A 16,010-nucleotide genomic window follows, 5' to 3' on the forward strand; every position below is an offset into this window, starting at 1 on the left:
GTGTCTTCATCCCAAGCTGCTCCCTCAGGTCTCAACTTGATTCCTCTTTGGGGCTTGGTTGATTCCTAGTCACCATCACTGATTGACCAACAACTGGATCCAAACTTCTGCTTAAGAGCATCCACACCTGGTGCAGCTCCTCCTCCCTTTACATCAGTCTGTGCTGACAGTTGTGCTTCCATTTCCCCATTTTTGTCTCTGAGCATCTTGACCTTCATCCTTAAACAGCTCTCCTTTGCTCTGAGTTAGTCAGTTCATCATATTTTTACTTTCCATCAATCCTGTACTAATGAAAAGGCAGCATGTACTTTCTAAACCTCTTTAGTTTCTTCTTGATTTCCTGAACAAATCTGATTTCTGGATGGAGTGCTCCATGTAGTTAATTAATTTCTTCACCTTTGGGTAAGAAATAATCTTGCTGAATTTTTTCCCCCTCAACTGAAGAAAATGGCACATTCAAAGCCTATCTCCTTGTGACCATGTTACTGAAAGGTAGGTGTGTGGGGCCTGGCTGCTCACTGCTTAAAAGCCAGTATACAGGGCAGATTGGTGGAAAAGAAAGTTTGCTTTATTTCATATGCTGGCAACTGGCATGGGCAGTGGCAGACATCTGTTCAAAGGCCAACGTTCACCCCCCATGACAAGCAGGTGGTGAGAGTTTTATAGACAAAGTGGGAGAGGGGTTACATGCAGAAATAGTACAGTCATCTTCAAATTGGTCATGAGTGGTCTGACTAGTGTCATCTTGGTTACTTTCAATTCAGTTCAGTCGCTCAGTAGTGTCCAACTCTATGTTACCCAGTGGACTACAGCACACCGGGCTTCCCTGTCCATCACCAACTCCTGGAACTTGCTCAAACTCATGTCCATCAAGCTGGTGATGCCATCCAAAACATCCACTGGTTGTTTTAGGTAGAGTTGATCTTTAGTGCCTGGGTGTACTTGTTCCCATGTCTTTGTGGTCAGTTCTCAGAATTGTGGATGCTCAAGTCCTGGGTACAGTGTGGTCATCATGTAGTTCACTGCTCCGCCTGGTGTTTTGTGTCTATAAGACAGCTCACAGGACATGGCTCAGAATATCATCTATAACCCTTGAGAAAGAACTAAAGGTCCTTGACTGTGCTTAATGACTACATTATTATTATTTAGTCTCCTCTGACTGTTTTCCTTTGTTTCCACATTTCTCGCTTCTCCAATTAAACATATTCTTTGACTAAAGTTTTCCACAGGCAAAAGGCAGGCAGAAGACACGGTGAGGGGGCAAGGATCATAGAGTCCTCTCTGCTTCAACCACAGCCCTAGGGCCCCCCTCAGGACTTGGAAGGGGCTGGTGCAAGGAGAGGCTCTGAAGAACAGGCTTCATTAACTTCATGATTAACCCACCTCTGCTCAGAGCTGATGTAATTACCAACTGCAGAGCTATTGAGTTCTTGTGGGTGGTGATTCTTAAACCACTGCAACCTAAGGTTAGTGCCTCTGGGGTGGCACTCAGAGTTCAAAGCCTGAGTGATTGCTCAGACTCAAAGTCTATGAACTGAGGCTCTATTGCACATGGAGCTTTGGTGCAGCTGAGTCCTGCCCGCAGACCAGCCTCAGAACACTGGAAAACAGCAAAATGTGTTCCTCCTTTAACATCAAAGACTCTGTGAACAGATCTCTTTTCCTTGTCATCAAATGCTTCCCAATCTGGGCATGCTAACCAAGGCTCCTGCAGTCTGCAGGCATTGTCTGAGGCCTTGCCAGGGCCCAGGATTGGAGTGAGGCCTGTGCCTGTGTATAAGCTCTATATTTCCCTCTCTGTAACTTCACAGATGCTCAGCTAATATTTATTGAATGGCTGAATGGCACTGTACTAAATATTGAAGATAAATTGTCTTAAATATAAAGAAATGTTTCTGAGAACATCATTTAGCTAATATTTTTGTTTTAAAGGCAAATGTTTCTGGCAATTAGCAAGGCAAAATTTGATTTTCAAAAACAAGCAGCTATCACCAACAAATATGTCACAACAAACACTGCAAATCTCTATCTCTAAGGATACACAAGACAAACCACAAAGTACCTACATGTGGCTTCTTAATAAGTCTTAATCAAACCCAACTGAGGAGACAGGATATTCATATGATTTATCATTGGCAGTTTTTTTTTTTTTTATTAAAACCACACAATAATACAGGAAGAAAATTTGCAATTAAAAAAGTACAGCTGCACCATCGATATGACATAAGGAAGGAGATGAGGTGCCAAAAGATTTCTTTGGCTTAAAATAACAGACAGCTTAATTAGTCTTTCACTTTTCGAAGGAGAGTCCTCTTCAGGCTGATCTTGAAAGATGATGTGGAGACCAGGACAACTCAACTGTTCTGCACAACAGTTAGAACTGTGAACTGATAATTTTGGATAATGTTGCTCTTTGAGGCCCTTCTTGTTACTTTTTGTGAATCTACTGTAGGTTTTTACATTTTTGTTGCCACATGGGTCACATAAGACATCTTACAGAGACAACAGTATATACCACACTGATAACAAATTAATTTCCATGACATACAAAAGCTCTACCTTTTTATCCCTTTCTACACTTTTTGTTTTTGATGTCAGAATTTACCTCTCTTTATATTGTATATCCACTAACAAAATATTTTTCTCTATAGCTGTTTTAATACTTCCTTTAGACTAGAGCTAACTGGTTAGCACACTACCATACTACAGTTTAGAGTATGCTGAATTGGATTCAATATTTACATTTACAAGTCTGTTATATATTTTCACTTCTTTCATATAAAAATTAGCATCCTTCATTTAGTTTGAAGAACTCCCCTCAGCAATTTTGTAAGCCAAGCCTAATGTTGGTGAATTCCTGCAATTGGGAAAGTCTTTATATCATCTTCATTTATGAAAAACAGCCTTCCTGAGAAAACGTATTCTTGGTTGGTAGGCTTTTTTTTTTCATAAGTTTGAATATATCATGCCTTTCTCTCTTGGCCTGTTGGGTTTCTTCTAAAAAGTTCACTGACATTTTTAAGGGAATTTCTTTTTTGTGAGCATTTACTTTTCTCTTGCTGCTTATAAAATTCTCTCTTTTTCTTGATTACAAGCAATGTGTCTTGGGGATGATCATTTTGAATGAATTCTGAAGAGTGACCTATTAGCTACGTGTACTTGGATGTCTAAATCTCATCAGATTTGGGACTTATCTGTTATTATTTCTTTAAGTACAATCTGTGTCCCTTTCTCCCTCTCTTGTCCTTCCGGGACTCCAATAATGTGCAGGTTGTTTTCACTCTTTTTCATTCCTCTTTTTCTTTGTCCTCTGGCTGGGTAATCTCAATGGTCCTGCCTTCTAAGTTACAGAGTCTTTTGCTGTTGTTGTTGATGCTCTAGGTAGCATTTTTCATTTTGTTGCATTTCATTCATTGTAGTCTTAAGCAACTGATCCAACCAGTCCATCCTAAAGGAAATCAGTCCTGAATATTCATTGGAAGGACTGATGCTGAAGCTGAAACTCCAATATTTTGACAACCTGATGCGAAGAACTGACTCATTAGGAAAGACCCTAATGCTGGGAAAGATTGAGGGCAGGAGGAGAAGGGAACGACAGGAGATGAAACAGTTGGATGATGGCATCACCGACTCAATGGACATGAGTTTGGGCAAGCTCTAGGAGTTGGTGATGGACAGGGAAGCCTGGCGTGCTGCGGTCCATGGGGTCACAAAGAGTCGGACACGACTGAACCACTGAACTGAACTGAATCTTAAGCAACTGAATCTCTGTTTGGTTCATTTTTCTGTTTTGTTCCTTCTGTTATTCTCTTTGCCTCACTGCAAAGCTTGAGGGACCTCAGTTCCCCTACTGGGACTGAATCCAGACAACAGCAGCAAATGCATCAAATCCTAACCACTAAACCATCAGCAAACTCCCTGTTTACTTCCTTTTTTATGATTTCTATCTCTGTTTTAAAAAAAAAAATCTGAATTTATTCTGTGAAGTAACACCCTAGCTCAACAATTACTGAGCCCTAGCTCAATAATTACTGAGCCTGAGCTCTAGGACCCACAAATCACAAATAGGAGGTGATGCTGCAACCCCTGAAGCCTGGGTGCCTAGAACCTGTTCACAATAAGAGAAGCCCATGCATAGAGAAACCTGCTGCCCACAAAGAAGAGTAGTGCCTGCTTGCTGCATTTGGAGAAAGCCCATGTGCAGCAACAAAGACTCATGCAACCAAAAATTAAAAACAATAATAATGATGATGAGAAATTTTTTTAAATCTTATTTTCTTCTTATATTGTCTTCCTGAATTTCATTGTTTATCTGTGTTTTTTGGAGTTCACTGAGCTTCTTTGTGTGTGTGCCTTATTTCATCATATGTCATCTATTTCATCACTTCCCAAGTGAATAGCCATGTGAGCTGCCCTGGAAGAAGCCCTGGGCATCTTCCCATCCCCAAGCACAGCCTAGAACTATGAAGACTGCAAGCATGAGTGTAGGTTGGAGTCCTAGAAACCATCCAGAGTCATCAACCAAGTAACTGGGTGGGTCCAGCTCACAACCAGGCCAGCACTCTCAGGTTTTATATTAGTTCAGCAGCTTCTCCACATGTCCACAATGGAATTGGCCAGGGTGGGGGGGGGGGGGGGGGGGGGTTGCAGGGGTAGTGCTGTGTAAACGTAATCTTTACTTTGTCACTTCTTCATGCCAGCTCTCTCTACACTGAGGAGTCACAGCAGGATCACAATTACATTTTCAGTTCAGTTCAGTTCAGTCACTCAGTCGTGTCCCACTCTTTGTGACCCCATGAATCACAGCATGCCAGGCCTCCCTGTCCATCACCAACTCCCAGAGTTCACCCAAACTCATGTCCATCAAGTCGGTGATGTCATCCAGCCATCTCATCCTCTGTTGTCCCCTTCTCCTCCTGCCCCCAATCATTCCCAGCATCAGGGTCTTTTCCAATGAGTCAACTCTTCCCATGAGGTGGCCAAAATATTGGAGTTTCAGCTTCAGCATCAGTCCTTCCAATGAACACCCAGGACTGATCTCCTTTAGGATGGACTGGTTGGATCTCCTTGCAGTCCAAGGGACTCTCAAGAGTCTTCTCAAACACCACAGTTCAAAACCATAGCCTTGACTAGATGGACCTTTGTTGGCAAAGTAATGTCTCTGCTTTTGAATATGCTGTCTAGGTTGGTCATAACTTTCCTTCCAAGGAGTAAGCATCTTTTAATTTCATGGCTGCAATCACCATCTGCAGTGATTTTGGAGCCAAAAAAAATAAAGTCTGACACTGTTTAAGCAATCTTGAAACAATCTTGAAACATCTGAAAAATAGATGTTTTCAAAGAAGCCCCTTGGTCTGAAATTCTTCCTCTAAGAGATCAGTCATGTCAGATGCCTCCATCCATATCTCTGAAACATAAATAGCCAAATGTTCTTGATCTTTCTATCTACATCTATTCTTCTGGATCCCCTCTGCCTAGGTCTCCACTTTCTTGCCTTCTTGTCCCATCTGAATACAGGGTGTGGGTGAGCACCAATTTGCCTTCCATCAACTTGAAGATATATATGAACTGATATAATTCACTTAGAAGGAGAGATCCTTGGAGAGACAAGAAATAGCAGCATCCTAAAGAAATGGTAGGAAGAGATGGAAAAGAAAGAATGGATTTATAAGGATTGGATAATCAAATAGACATGGGAGATGAGCAAAGAGGTGTCTGTATCCACTAAAGGAATAAATGAGAGATGAAAAAGGAAGAGGTAGTTATGTTCAGTTAGATTTTTAATTGGCCTGTGAATATTGAGGCAGGATAAGGAAAGCTGTATCCATTCTCTCCCACCAGCCAACCTTCCACTTTGAAACTCATACCCAGTCTGGTGTCCAAGAACAAGTTACAAACTGGTGATGTGACATCTCAGAGGTGTTTAGAACTGTTTTGTTTTGTTTTTTTTTCCATGAGTTCATCTTGTTAGGAAGGAGTGTGTGAATATAGACCAAGTTTACATCCTTAAGAGTGACCTGGAGCACTTGTGAGCATGCCCTCATTAGCCTCTAAGACAAGTGAGAAAGCAGGTCAGCTCACTCATCTTTCATTTCCTTTGAGAAAGATGGCATTTGAGGACCAATCCTCTAAAAGCGTTTGACATGGAGCTTGCTAAATTAACAGCACAGCAAAAAGTTAATTTATTCAGAATATTTCATTTTGAGCAATTTTCATATGACACAATTACAGGTCAGCACTACTCTATTGAAATACAGGCAATTAGAATATCTGAGGCTTCATCTCCTAGTTAATACAGCATCACGAGAAAGTCACTGGGGATGTTCCCAGGGCACTGAGTTCAACATCATCATACCCAGCATCCCCTTTCTTCCCCTGGAGCAGCCAGAAGCTCTCTTCTCCTTCCCCAGGATCAGCTGCCTCTCTGGAGAAGTTCAGACAAGAGCCTGAAGTAGAAAAGAGAAGTTTGATTAGAACTGAGACACGAGGATGGGACAGAACCCTCTGGTGGAAGGGAGTCAAGCAAGTGGTTATGACAAAGCATCCCTGGGACCCAGGTGTGGGGAGGGAGGCTCAGGCTATTTCACATGAGTTCCAGTGAGGATGGATCCCAGCTGTCCTCTCAGATCCAGTGCATGTGGTCTCCTGGGCCTCAGTGCATGGGGAAATCCTGCATCACAGGAGACCTGTGCTCAGGAGCTCTGGGAGACCTGCTTCCAGGCAACACAATACCAAGGAGATGCCCAGCAACGGTAAGAATCATAAAAAGGAATTTAAATGTTCTCCTTTCACAGGTGATAGATGCAAATTCACAATAAGAGGGAGACTGGAGACAGGAAAAATCTGAATTCCTCACTCACAACCCAAGTCTGCTCTTAGTTGACTTGACTCCTGTTCCCAAATGTCCACAAATAGTATCACAGGTGCACCCACAGATATCTCCTCCCCAGAAACTACACAGGCCCTCAGATGGAGAAATACTCTTTTCTAGAGAATGAGGGTCTTCTTGCAGCTACTGAAATATCAGTTTATTGTGATACACACAGTCAAAGGCTTTGGCATAGTTAATAAAGCAGAAATAGATGTTTCTCTGGAACTCTCTTGCTTTTTTGATGATCCAGCGAATTTTGGCAATTTGATCTCTGGTTCCTTTGCCTTTTCTAAGTCCAGCTTGAACATTGAGAATTTCATGGTTCATGTCCTGTTGAAGCCTGGCTTAGAGAATTTTGAGCATTACTTTGCTAGAGTGTGAGAAGAGTGCAACTGTGCGGTAGTTTGAACATTCTTTGGCATCGCCTTTCTTTGGGATTGGAATGAAAACTGACCTTTTCCAGTCCTATGGCCTGGAAAGATATTATTAAAACTGCTAAGTTTTCCAAATTTGCTGGCATATTGAGTGCAGCACTTTCACAGCATCATCTTTTAGGATTTGAAAGAACTCAACTGGTATTCCATCACCTCCACTAGCTTTGTTCAGAGTGATGCTTCCTAAGGCCCACTTGACTTCACATTCCAAGATATCTGGCTCTAGGTGAGTGATCACACCATCTGATTATCTGGGTCATGAAGATTTTTTTGTATAGTTCTTCTGTGTGTTCTTGCCACCTCTTCTTAATATCTTCTGCTTCTGTTAGGTCCATAACATTTCTGTCCTTTATTGTACCCATCTTTGCATGAAATATTCCCTTGGTATCTGTAATTTTCTTGACCAGATCTCTAGTCTTTCCCATTCCATTGTTTTCCTCTGTTTCTTTGCATTGATCAGTGAGGAAGGCTTTCTTATCTCTCCTTGCTATTCTTTGGAACTCTGTATTCAAATGGATATATCTTTCCTTTTCTCCTTTGGTTTCACTTTTTGTCTTTTCTCAGCTATTTGTAAGGCCTCCTCAGACAACCATTTTGCCTTTTTGCATTTCTTTTTCTTGGGATGGTCTTGATCCCTGCCTCCTGTACAATGTCACGAACCTCCATCCATAATTCATCAGGCACTCTGCCTATCAGACGTAATCCCCTGAATCTATTTGTCACTTCCACTGTATAATCATAAGGAATTTGATTTAGGTCATACCTGAATGGTCTAGTGGGTTTCTCTACTTTCTTCAATTTAAGTCTGAATTTGGCAATAAGGAGTTCATGATCTGAGCCACAGTCAGCTCCCAGTCTTGTTTTTGCTGACAGTATAGAGCATCTCCATCTTTGGCTGCAAAGAATATAATTAATCTGATTTCAGTACTGACCATCTGATGATGTCCACGTGTAGAGTCCTCTCTTGTGTTGTTGGAAGAGGGTGTTTTTTATGACCAGTGTGTTCTCTTGGCAAAACTCTATTAGCCTTTGCCTTGCCTCATTTTGTACTCCATGGCCAAATTTGGCTGTTACTCCAGGTATCTCTTGACTTCCTACTTTTGCATTCCAGTCCCTTATAATCAAAAGGACATCTTTTTTAGGTGATAGTTCTAAAAGGTCATGTAGGTCTTCATAGAACGGCAACTTCAGCTTCTTCAGCATTACTGATTCAGCATAGACCTGGATTACTGTGATATTGAATGGTTTGCCTTCATGTATGTGACCAGTGCAAAGATATTATTAAAACACTTGTTCCACCTTTGAATTTGGTTTAGTTCAGTTCAGTCACTCAGTCATGCCTGACTCTCTGTGACCCCATGGACTGCAGCACACCAGGCTTCCCTGTCTATCACCAACACCCAGAGCTTGCTCAAACTCATATCCATCGAGTTGGTGATACCATCCAACCACCTCATCCTCTGTCATCTCCTTCTCCTCCTGCCTTCAATCTTTCCCAGCATCAGGGTCTTTTCTAAGGAGTCAGTTCTTCACATCAGGTGGCCAAGGTATTGGAGCTTCTACTTCAGCTCAGTCCTACCAATGAATATTCAAGATTGATTTCCTTTAATATGACTGGGTTGATCTCCTTGCCATCCAAGGCTCTCTAAAGAGTCTTCTCCAACACTACAGTTCAAAAGCATCAATTCTTCAGCGCTTAGCTTTCTTTTAAATATGCTCAATTAATCGATAAGTTTCTCTTTTGGCCATGACATAATGCTTGTCGGATCTTAGTTCCTTGACCAGGGTTGAACCTAGGCCCTAGCAGTGAAAGTGCAGAATCCGAACCTCTGGACCACCAGGAAATTCCATAATCTATAAACCTTTATGCAAGTATATCACATACAAAGTGATAAGTTTATGTCACATTATGGAGACATAAATGCCAAAAGCAGAGTGATTCCTCACTCCTTGCAAGGAGTCTGACAGCATTAAATATGGCATATGGTCAAGATAATGCTACCAAATGTATGAGATTACCTATATTTTGAATCTCTAGGGAGGCTGGGCATTGAGGAGCACAAATTCACTCTTTTCAGATAGAAAGATTGCAGGAGATCAACTGACCCCACTCACCTGTCTGAGAGGACCTCACCCCGTCCTCCTTCTCTGGGGGCACTTCCTCCTCATTCCCCTGAGAGGGAGAAGGAGTTCCAGGCACTGGTACTTCTTCAGCATCATCATAATTTTCATCAGGGACATCAGTCATCTGATCTGGGGGTTCCAAGAGCAGACAAGGGAGTGGATGAAACCACAGTAAGTGGGTTGGTCTGGGGAATACCTAAGATACCTTCTGACCCAGAGTTTCTGAGTTTCTGAATAGAGGCACCAGTCACTCCTTGTTTCAAAAGACTTTTTTCTCTAAGACCATGTTTCATTTTGATGTGTCCATAAGCCAAAACATGATTTTACATATCTCAATATTTTCTGGTGGAAACTACATATCTCAAAGCAACTCTTCCACCACTGAGCATTGCTAAAGTACTTTGACAAATTGTGCTTTACAGATGTTATTTTTTAAAACATTGTGTGCCTGTTGTGATTCTGGACACAGAGAGACCAGTCCCAACATGACACATCACAGAACAGCCAGAGAAGGAGAAGGACGAACCCCATCTGGACACAAGGGATGCCTCTGGTCCATCAAAGGAAAACCATTCCCCTTAAATCTCCTCTCTATGAGGGAAACTCTCCTCCCCAGAGCCCAGCCAAGGCAGGTCCACCTCTATTTCCTGGACTGGATCTGTAGTCACTGTTGTCCTCACCATCCCTGGTGTAATACAGCAGTTTAGTCAGTGAGAAATCTGACGGGAAGCCTCATGTGGAGACAAACATCACACAACACACAGAATGACCCTCCCACACCCACGGGACCTGTGTTAAGGCTGAGAAGGGACAGGCCTGGCTTCTGCAGTGTAGACAGAGGCTGGGAGGTCACGGGGCTCTGAGAGGCCATCCTGCCTCTTTGGAGGAGCCGTCTCTGTGAGCCTGGGGCACACATGGGGTCTGCAGATGCTGAGAAGATGTGCACAGCCAGTGGGTGGTGACAACCAGAGATCCCAGGAGGGCAGACAGAGACACTCACCTGGGCTGCCCAGACCTTCCTTCTGGGTCAGAAGGTAATCGAGCTCCTCATACACAGCTTCAGCAAGAGCATCTTCATAGCTGGATAAGGCTGAGAGATCCCCCAGCAGGTCAGAGAAGCTTCCCCAGATACCCCGATCCAGCCAGCCCACCTTCATCTCCCTGGTGCTCACATGGGGGCTGCCAGGACCTCAGCATCATCTCCTACCCCATGCACCATGTCAGCACCTTCTCCCTCATCTGACCCTGATTACAGCTCAGTGCCAACTCTGTCTGGTCTCACAGGAGAGGCCATGACTTATGAGAGTTCACACCCCAGTCCTAAGAACCTCTGTCTACTCAGCCCTTAGAGCTCAGCACGGAGCACATGGAGTCTGCAACTCAGAACAGTACCTGGCCCAGGTTCCCCTCCTCACACCTGCCCCATCTCCTGCCTCCACACACTCTCCCTGGTCCCCAGTTCCCCCTGCAGCCCACCTCTGCGCTCTGCTCTCCATCTGAGTAGCTGAGTCACCAGGATGACGAGGACCAGGAAGAGAAGGGCCCCCAGGATAAGGCAGAGGATCCCAGGCAGGGAGAAGATGCCAGGGAGAGAATTTGAGGTTGTTCTGGTCCCTAAGGAGAACAGGAAAAAGGGCTGGAGATAGTCTTGGGCACAGAGAAATCTCCTGTGTCAGCATTTTCAGGAGCTCCGGACAATGGCATCTCAGCCTCAGACAGTGTCAGGGCTCCCCGGGTCTCGTCCTGAGACAAGTCAACTCCACTCTGGCCAGTGTGGCCCCGAGGCAGAGATGGGGATTGTCAGGGAGCTGCCCTGCCGAGACAGCCTCTGAGGACCCAGCTCATCCCTTCTCCTTGGGCTTCAGGAGACAGAGCATCAAACAGTCCAGGGACCTGCACCTCTCTGATGAGGAGCAACACTCAAGGGCAGGTGGGAGATCCTTAGATTCTACAACATGGAAACCAGACTTTCTTGGACCCCGGGCATGAGAACATTTGACCCTGGACATCAAGGCAGGGGATTTCCCCAGTGTAATGCCCTGGCTCCTCCCCAACAGCCATGGCTCCTCAGACTCTTTCCTCTTCTGAGTTGTCAGAGAGCCCACAGAACAGGTCCCCAGTATTTGAGTATTCTCTCCTGCCTGTGGATGGATCACAGTACCTGCTGTGGTCGTGGGCAATGTTGTCCTTACACCTAAAGAGAAAAACAGTAGTGTGGGGAAGAAGAATTGGCCAGAATGCAGGGCAAACCATTTTTCCCTCCTGAGCCTGAAATCACCCCTCAGTCTCCACAACATCAGTGTCCAGTCCTCCCAGCTCCCTCATCCTAGATCAGAGCCCCAGCACCCGGGATGTCTGAACACACACTCCCCACCACGCCCGGCCCAGCCCAGTGCCCCTGCTGCCCCCAGCTCACCCAGGGTGGACCCCGAGCCCCTCACTCACCAGAGCACCTCACACCAGCATCCTCCTCGTGCTTGCAGTCGCTCTGCCCCCAGGGCTCCAGCACAGTCCCACAGGGAGGACTCCCGGCCCCACACCGCACCTCGTCCAGCCAGATGCTCCCATTTCCAGGGCCAAATGCTGCAGACCTGCACGGCTTCCAGGGCCTGGCCACAGCCCAGCTGCTGACACACCACCTCAGCCTCTGCCAGGCTCCAGGAGTCATCGCACACGGTGCCCCAGGAGCCACTGTGCCACACCTCCACCCGCCCTGAGCACTTGCTGTGTCCTCCTCTGAGCCGGAGCTTCTCTGTCTGAGAAGGCAGCAGCCCCTCCTGTGACTCCCCTGGTGAGAGGAAGGACCCCCTGGGAGCCACACGCAATGGGGCGGGGCCGGCGTACCTGTGCAGGGGGCAGCAGTTGGACAGCTCTTGGGTCTTCTTCCTGCAAACAAAAGGGAAATAGTGGATCAGAAATAGCTGAGGGTGTTCCTGTCTCCACATAAGATTATCTAAGACCCACGGCTCAGTGCAAATGACATGTGAAAACACAGGCTCATTATCTCCTGGACTGAAACATTCACTGCATCTGATCACCAGCTGAAATTACTTTAAATATTTACTTGTTTATCAGTCTTCACACCCCACAGCAAATATAAACACAGACATCTACGAATGTACACACACCCCTCTGAATGAAAGTTCCATTAGAAGAAGGACCTTGTACATCTTATATGTGCCATGTTTCTGCTATTAGGACAGTGCCTGCTCATTGTATGCACTCATTCAACAAATATCTATGGAAAGCCATTTCGAAATACCTAGAGAGGGGCTTGATAAATATTTATTATATGAATGAATAGACAAATAAAATTCAGTGAAATAAAATTTCTTTTTTTAAATTCATACTAATCAGTGAAATAGTAAACCAAATATAAATTAATGGTAACAGTCTATGATAATAGTTCATATTAAAAATAATCAGTCCAGAAGCACAGAGTCAATTTATATTCAAAATCTCATATACATAATTTTAATGGAAAATTATTAGATAGATTATAAACTACTCTTACCTATTATTCAGTGTGACAAGTGGGCAAGTGAAGACTACTGTTGTAAAAGGAAACTCTCTTTTCTAAATTTATTTTTAATTGGAAGATAATTGCTCCACAATGTAGTGTTGGTTATGTGTGTGTGTGTGTTAGTCACTCAGTCATGTCCAACTCTTTGTGACCCTATGGACTGCAGCCCACCAGGCTCCTCTGTCCATAGGATTTTCCAGACAAACATGCTGGAGTGGATTGCTATTCACTTCTCCACTGGATCCTCCCTACCCAGGGATCAAACCCAGGTCTCCCACACTGCAGGCAGTTTCTTTGCTGTCTGAGCCACCAGAAAAGCCCATAGTGTTGGTTAGGAATCTCTTAAAAAGAAGTATACAGGAAAGACTTAGTAGAATTCTGAGAAGATATATGGACACATATATGTACACACTGAGTAAGCCAGAAATTTTGCAATAGTTAAAAAAAGCCTATTGATATATCTGTGGTGGATTCATGTTGATGTATGGCAAAACCAATACAATATTGTAAAGTAATTAACCTCCAATTAAAATAAATAAATTTATATTTAAAAAAAAAAAAAAATAAAAATCTATTATAATCTTGAAAAAAAAACTACAGGGGAAAAGTGATGGTACAGGGGAAAAGTGATGGGGAATGGAAAAGAAAAAGCCTACTGAGAAAAATTTGTATTGAGAAGATGCAGAAATAATAAACAAAAGACTGAAAATATATATAAAAGAATTGAAGCTGAGAGAAATAAATATAAATTCAAAAAAACAGAAGGGTAAATAGTACCTGTCATAAAGTATCAATATTTATATATTCTTTCCAGATCATCCTATCAAAACTCCTACCCACTCTATGCAGAGAACCTCTGAGAAAACGATGGCAGGACCTCTGTGAGCAGGTTGCTCATTTTCATGGTCAAAGACTTTACCACCTCTCAATTCACAGGGTTTAATTGTAGGAAAAATATCATCAATAAAAGGTCTCATAGTTTAATGCCTCTTTGGCCTTCAAATGAAAAAGACAAAGAGATGAGCAAAAGAGGCAAGGAAGGGAGTGAGCCTCTGCTTTTGAAGTATCTGATCCCACATTCTCTTAGCTATGGGTTTCAGGCAACATCCAGCATACCCTTCAAGGTGCACCTGAATGGGGTGTGTGTGTTTGTGTATGTGGAGGGGGAGGGAAGGAGAGAGAGAAACAGAGAGAGAAATGTTGAAGGAATAAGGTGCTATGGTTTGACTATTTGTTGCCCTCACCAACATTTATTTATTTCATTCAAAATTTACTGCTGAAATCTCAGTTCCCAATGTAACAGTATTTAGTGGTGGAGCCTTCTCAAACTCTTCCAAAAACAGAAGAAAAGAACACTTCCAAATTCATTTTATGAAGCCAACATCAGTCTGATACCAAAGCCAGATAAGGACACCATGAGAAAAGAAAATTACGGGCTAATACTCTGATAAATACAGGTGCAAAAATCGTCAACAAAATATTAGAAAACTGAATTTGACAATACACTAAAAGAATCATACACCATGATCAAGTGATATTTGTTCCAAGGATACAAGGATAGTTCAACATTCACAAATTAATCAATGTGATACACCAAATAAACAAAATGAAGGTAAAAATCATATCCTCAAAGGATGCAGAAAAAGTGTTTGACAAATTCAACATCCACTTACAGTAAAAACTCTTTTACAAAGTAGGTATAGAAGGATTGCATCTCAACATAATTAAGGCCATATGAAAAGTACACAGCTAACATCATACTTGACTGTAAAAAAACAAAAGCTTTTCCTCTGAAATTAGACACAAAACAAAAATGTCTACTCTCACCACTTTTATTCAACTTAGTTTTGGTAGTCCTATCCAGATCCATCAGGCAATAAAAAGAAAATCAAGATATCCAAATCTGAAAGGAAGAGGCAAAACTGACACTATTTGCAGATTGAAAAGTGAAAGTGTTAGTCACTCAGTCATGTCTGACTCTTTACAACCCCAAGGACTGCAGCCTGCCAGGCTCCTCTGTCCATTGGGATTCTCCAGGCAAGAATACTGGAGTGGGTTGCCATTCCTTCCTCCAGGGGATCTTCCTGACCCAGGGACTGAACCCGGGTCTCTTGCATTGCAGACAGATTCTTTACCATCAGAGTCATGAGGAAAGAAACCCCTTACATGATATTATATGTAGAAAACACTAAAGACTTCAGCAAAAATATGAGAACTAATACACTCAGTAAAGTTGTAGAAGAAAAATCTGTATACAAAAATCATATGCATTTCTTTACACTAACAACAAACTGCTATAAGAGAAACTGAGAAAACAATTCTATTTACATTTGCATGAAAATGAATAAAATGTCTAGGAATAAATTTAACCAAGGAGGTGAAAGACCTGTACACTGAAAACTATAAACACATTGATGAAAGATACTGAAGATGACTCAAATAAATGGAAAGATATTCTGTGCTCATGGATTGGAAGATCTAATATTATTAATATGCCCATACTACCCAAAGCATCTACAGATTCACTGCAATCCTTATCAAAATTCAATGGAAATTTTCACAGATACAGAAGAAACAATCCTAAAATTTGCATGGAACCACAAAAGATGCTCAATACCAAAGCAATCTTGAGAAAGAATAACAAAGCTAGAGGTGTCATGCTTCCTGATTTCAAACTATATTACAAAGCTATATTAATCAAAACAGTATGTTGATGGTATAAAAATGAACACAGAGATCAATGGAACAGAATAGAGAGTCCATAAATAAACCCACATTTCTATGGTCAATTAATTTTTGACAAAGAAGCCAAGAATATACACTGGGAAAAGGACAGTTTTTTCAGTAAATGGCATTGGGAACACTGGACAGCCACATGCAAAAAATGAAACTGGACCACTATCTTACACCATTCACAAAAATTAACTCAAAATAGATTAAAGACTTGATCACAAGTCCTGAAGCCATAAAATTTCTACAGGAAAAAACAGAAAATAAAATCCTTGACACCAGTCTTTGTGATGATTTTTTGGATCTGACACCAAAAGCAAAGGGAACA

At 42.7% G+C, this 16,010-nt stretch overlaps 1 protein-coding gene across 1 annotated transcript in view; it reads right to left on the reverse strand.

Moving 5' to 3' along the window:
- Window positions 1–5,364: 5,364 nt before the first annotated feature.
- LOC102267745 (antigen WC1.1) overlaps window positions 5,365–16,010 on the reverse strand; it is a gene marked incomplete at its 5' end in the record, with an annotated part of 32,660 nt that continues 22,014 nt past the window's right edge. Inside the window, 10 exon segments of the mRNA XM_070370129.1 lie at window positions 5,365–6,446; window positions 9,421–9,558; window positions 10,430–10,519; window positions 10,906–11,043; window positions 11,591–11,623; window positions 11,875–11,933; window positions 11,935–11,962; window positions 11,965–12,022; window positions 12,024–12,181; window positions 12,274–12,315. Of these exon segments, the coding sequence (XP_070226230.1) occupies window positions 6,301–6,446; window positions 9,421–9,558; window positions 10,430–10,519; window positions 10,906–11,043; window positions 11,591–11,623; window positions 11,875–11,933; window positions 11,935–11,962; window positions 11,965–12,022; window positions 12,024–12,181; window positions 12,274–12,315 (890 nt within the window).

This window comes from Bos mutus, chromosome 5 (assembly GCF_027580195.1).
Source record: "Bos mutus isolate GX-2022 chromosome 5, NWIPB_WYAK_1.1, whole genome shotgun sequence".
NCBI lineage: Eukaryota > Metazoa > Chordata > Mammalia > Artiodactyla > Bovidae > Bos > Bos mutus.